The sequence below is a fragment of the Calliopsis andreniformis genome, chromosome 12, assembly GCF_051401765.1.
Source record: "Calliopsis andreniformis isolate RMS-2024a chromosome 12, iyCalAndr_principal, whole genome shotgun sequence".
In the NCBI taxonomy this organism is placed as follows: Eukaryota; Metazoa; Arthropoda; class Insecta; order Hymenoptera; family Andrenidae; genus Calliopsis; species Calliopsis andreniformis.
This window is the reverse complement of record NC_135073.1, coordinates 10,657,466-10,661,034: the sequence shown is the minus strand read 5'-3', so window position 1 is coordinate 10,661,034 and position 3,569 is coordinate 10,657,466. Positions and strand designations below refer to the sequence as shown.

Sequence of the window (3,569 nt, the reverse complement as noted above, 5' to 3'; positions counted from 1 at the left end):
AATCTGATACTTATGAGGTTAATATATAAAATTTATATTATTGAATAAAAATATATCGATAATAAAATAAATATTTGTGTATTAAGGTAATATGAAAAGAGCCTAATAAATCAAATATGATAAAAAAAACTTGTATCTTACACATTTGTATATTTCTACATTAGAAAAAATATTTCATATTTTCCTTAGGACATAGGTATAAAATTGGATGCAGTGTAGCAGATGGATTAGAAGAAGTATCTGATATTTTACAAATAGATAATTATATTTTTATATATCCACATTTTATAATAAAAACAATCAAAACTAGTTAAAAATTATAAATTATTGCAACAGAAATAATGTTGGGACGAGAAATAGAAGAAAGCGTGATATCAATGTGCCATATAAGTTCTAGTAAAGACAAACTGTAAAATCTACATTTCTTGCTTATACAATGAAAACTACTAATCTTATATAGATTAAAAAAATTTGTTTCATACAAAGTCGATTTTTGATTAGAACTTAAAATAATGCGTTTAAATTTGTACAATTTTTAAAATTAATTACAAAGCTTTTATGCAAAATAGCACCCACATGATATAATAACATGATTCATCATTAATGTCATACACAATAGAATAAAATAGACTTTTGTCTTATCACAAATTCAAAATACGTATTTAAATTTCTTTTATGTAAATCAATCTTATTTTCGATAGTATGTACGAATGTTAATGACACGTAAAAACAATAGATCGAATAAGACCATCTCGCACGCTATCTGCACTGTTGCCTACTCTAAATGAGAAAAATACAGACTCACAGGTCATTTTTTGACTACACAGTCCCATTGGATACCAACCAACTGTATTAAAAACGACCCCCACTCGATAAACCTATAATTAAAACGATCAAATTTTAAAAACTGCATAGAAATTAGCAGATAATAGTATTATTGAATTATATAAAAATTTATACATGTTTAAAAAGCTATTTAAATATATACCTTATTTTTCTGAATGTAAACAGGTCGATTAAATGTAATTTCCACAAGAGTATTAATATCTACTTTTGTTGTGAAGTGTGTATAAGTTAGCCGAGTATCATCAGAATCAAGAAGGTGTGCATACAAAATTTCTGTATATGATGTACTATAATCAAGAACACGGTTCCTACTGTCAACCTATAATACACAAATAAGATATGACGATTAATATTATATAAAATAAATCTAAAAATTAATTTTGTCTCCGATATATTTAACTTACTGAGCTGGCAATCTGTGTAGGTACTTGAATACCTAATACACAAATATTTCTATCTACACTAAAAGTAAGAAAACAGTCTAATACATCTGTATTAAGACAATCTGTTTCTCCAAGTACTGATCTCAGACAATAATATTTTGGTTCTTTTTGTATCCCTCCTTCAACTATAATTGGAGATGTGCTGTTTGAAGATAAATTTCCATTATCTTGCTTTACTCTACTTTCAAATATCCTTGAAGTACTTTGAGATGTACTACTAGATTCCAAACCATTATTCACAAAACCTGACTGACGTACATTCTGTGAAGGTCTGCAGTGTTGTGTATGTATATGTGAAATACTACAGTGTGGAAATGCTTGCCTAGATATTTCTTTAAGCATCTATAATATAAAATCCAATGAAAAGTATTGAAAACATTATATTTATTTTATAAAATATTTGTAAAACTTACACAGAAGGGGTAAACTCTTTTTGCAGTCGGAATGTTTAGCAGCTTGTCACTACTTGGTGATTCCGTTGAAAATCCTTCTGGCATAGGTACTTTATTTTCAGTACATATTATATTCATAAGAATTGCAAAGGCTTCATCTTGCGTAAGTAATGCTGACATTCCTGGCCCTTCTGCAAATTGCTGGGGGCTTAAGCATAAAAATTTAATTTTTGACAGGGCATTTCCAATCACAGACCTTAAAGATTTTCCATCATTAGGATCAAGAGATTTTCTTGTACATTCAGCTTTTGCCCAGCGTTCCACAGCATGAAATAGATCAAGTTCACTGTTTATATTCAAGTGTTCTTGGTCCAACACTGTCAATAATGTTCCTAATTCAACCTCTTCCCAACTGGGTTCCTCTAATACTCTTTTAGTCTCTCCACAAATAATATGGAGACACTTCATCATAAGACCTGGCTCTTCAAATAATTTAGCAAACTCATATGCTCTGCAAGCTTTCTTTGGAGATAAATCAGCCCATAGATATGTGGTACATTCTTCTACCAATGATGGTAACATATACTTTTTGGCACAATAACATAATTCACAAGCTAGTTCAAAAGAACCCAAATTAACTCGATCCGTGTATATGTATTCCAATAAAGCTTTAAAAGCTTCTGGTTGAACATCTCTAATTGGTATTGGATCATTTGTTTCTGGTATCCCACCAAAAAACATAGCTTCAAAAACAGGACTAGACATAGCTAAGAATAATTTATGTCCCTTTAATATTTGCTGATGGGGTTCCTGTCCCACAATGAATTTGCAATCCGACCATTGTCCTGTTTCTAGTAGGTACTGCCCACGCTCAGAGAGTTTTTGTTTACTGATCTGCCAATCACAAGGCAGATCCATTTCCACAGAATTCGATGTATGAAATTACCAAAGATTTACACAGATATTTCTTGCGTATAGTTTCCACAACAAGAAAAGTGTACGGATGGAGCCAATCCTTTAAACAATAAAACTCTCATAATAAAAGTAACTTTCACTAGTTTAATGTTAAATAAAGACTAATATTAATAAACTACACAGTTAAACTAAATCTTATTTATGGTAACGTTTAGAAATCAAAATAGCTAAGAAAGGTTAAAAAGATATCTTAAGAGCTAAAAGAAACTAATTACAAAAGCAACTTGATATTTATAGAAGCCAACATATATCAAAGTCATTCCTCTCATATTCAGAAGAATTTGATCTTCATTTTATCTGTTTTGGAAGAAACCTTCCATTTCAAACACAATATTTCTCATAGTTTCGATTCTTTGGTACATAAAAAACAAAAAAAGCGAATGATCATTATAGAATTCACATAAAACTGAATACTGAAACTTATACTGGGACCCGTATTAGAACTGATTCTAAACAAACACGGAACCCGTACTAGACTGATATTACTCCACCTCCACCAGGAACGACATATGCAAGAACTTTCAGCACACACTATTTATAACACCATTTCGATTCTTTCCAATCGTCCCAGAAAGTACCTCCGTATAAAATCGTCCAACAGTTAAACTTTTGCAACAATTTCTCCGATCTCAAGCGAGACTGACGCATTTAGCTCGACCATACGTACCTACGCTCTCGGCGATACGCGTTATCGCTATAAATACGAAATATGACATAAACAGTGCCAAGAAAAACCCGTGGATCAGTAAGAATTTCGATGCCGCGTTTTATACAGCGGTCCCACAACCGAGGACGGTTTCTCGACTGATGAAAAAGATTTCGTAGCAGATCACACAAGCGCAGAGGCCCACATCTTGCTCGTAGTATAGTACACGGAATGCTACGCCATCTTGCCTCTACTCGCGCTCCATTA

General features: G+C 31.8%; 1 protein-coding gene across 5 annotated transcripts; it reads right to left on the bottom strand.

Moving 5' to 3' along the window:
* Positions 1 to 194: 194 nt before the first annotated feature.
* Positions 195 to 3,555, bottom strand: LOC143185844 (uncharacterized). Of its 5 annotated transcripts, none has more exons than XM_076389131.1 (5): positions 3,235 to 3,319; positions 1,703 to 2,696; positions 1,251 to 1,631; positions 989 to 1,165; positions 195 to 878 (listed from the first exon to the last, which is right to left on the bottom strand). In XM_076389131.1, exons 2-5 carry the CDS (start codon positions 2,597 to 2,599, stop codon positions 714 to 716), a joined length of 1,620 nt encoding a protein of 539 aa, XP_076245246.1. In that variant the 5' UTR covers positions 2,600 to 2,696; positions 3,235 to 3,319; the 3' UTR covers positions 195 to 713. The 5 variants fall into 5 exon arrangements, with proteins under 5 accessions (XP_076245246.1, XP_076245247.1, XP_076245244.1 ...); XM_076389132.1 differs by having other exon boundaries at positions 3,148 to 3,279; XM_076389129.1 differs by having other exon boundaries at positions 3,129 to 3,262.
* Positions 3,556 to 3,569: the final 14 nt, after the last annotated feature.

Excerpts from the sequence above, each read along its gene's own strand:
- LOC143185844 (XM_076389128.1), bottom strand. The coding sequence starts at position 2,599 with ATGGATCTGCCTTGTGATTGGCAGATCAGTAAACAAAAACTCTCTGAG. Across the intron at positions 1,632-1,702 it reads AAAGAGTTTACCCCTTCTGT|ATGCTTAAAGAAATATCTAG; the intron begins GTAAGTTTTACA and ends TTTATATTATAG. Across the intron at positions 1,166-1,250 it reads CTACACAGATTGCCAGCTCA|GTTGACAGTAGGAACCGTGT; the intron begins GTAAGTTAAATA and ends TGTGTATTATAG.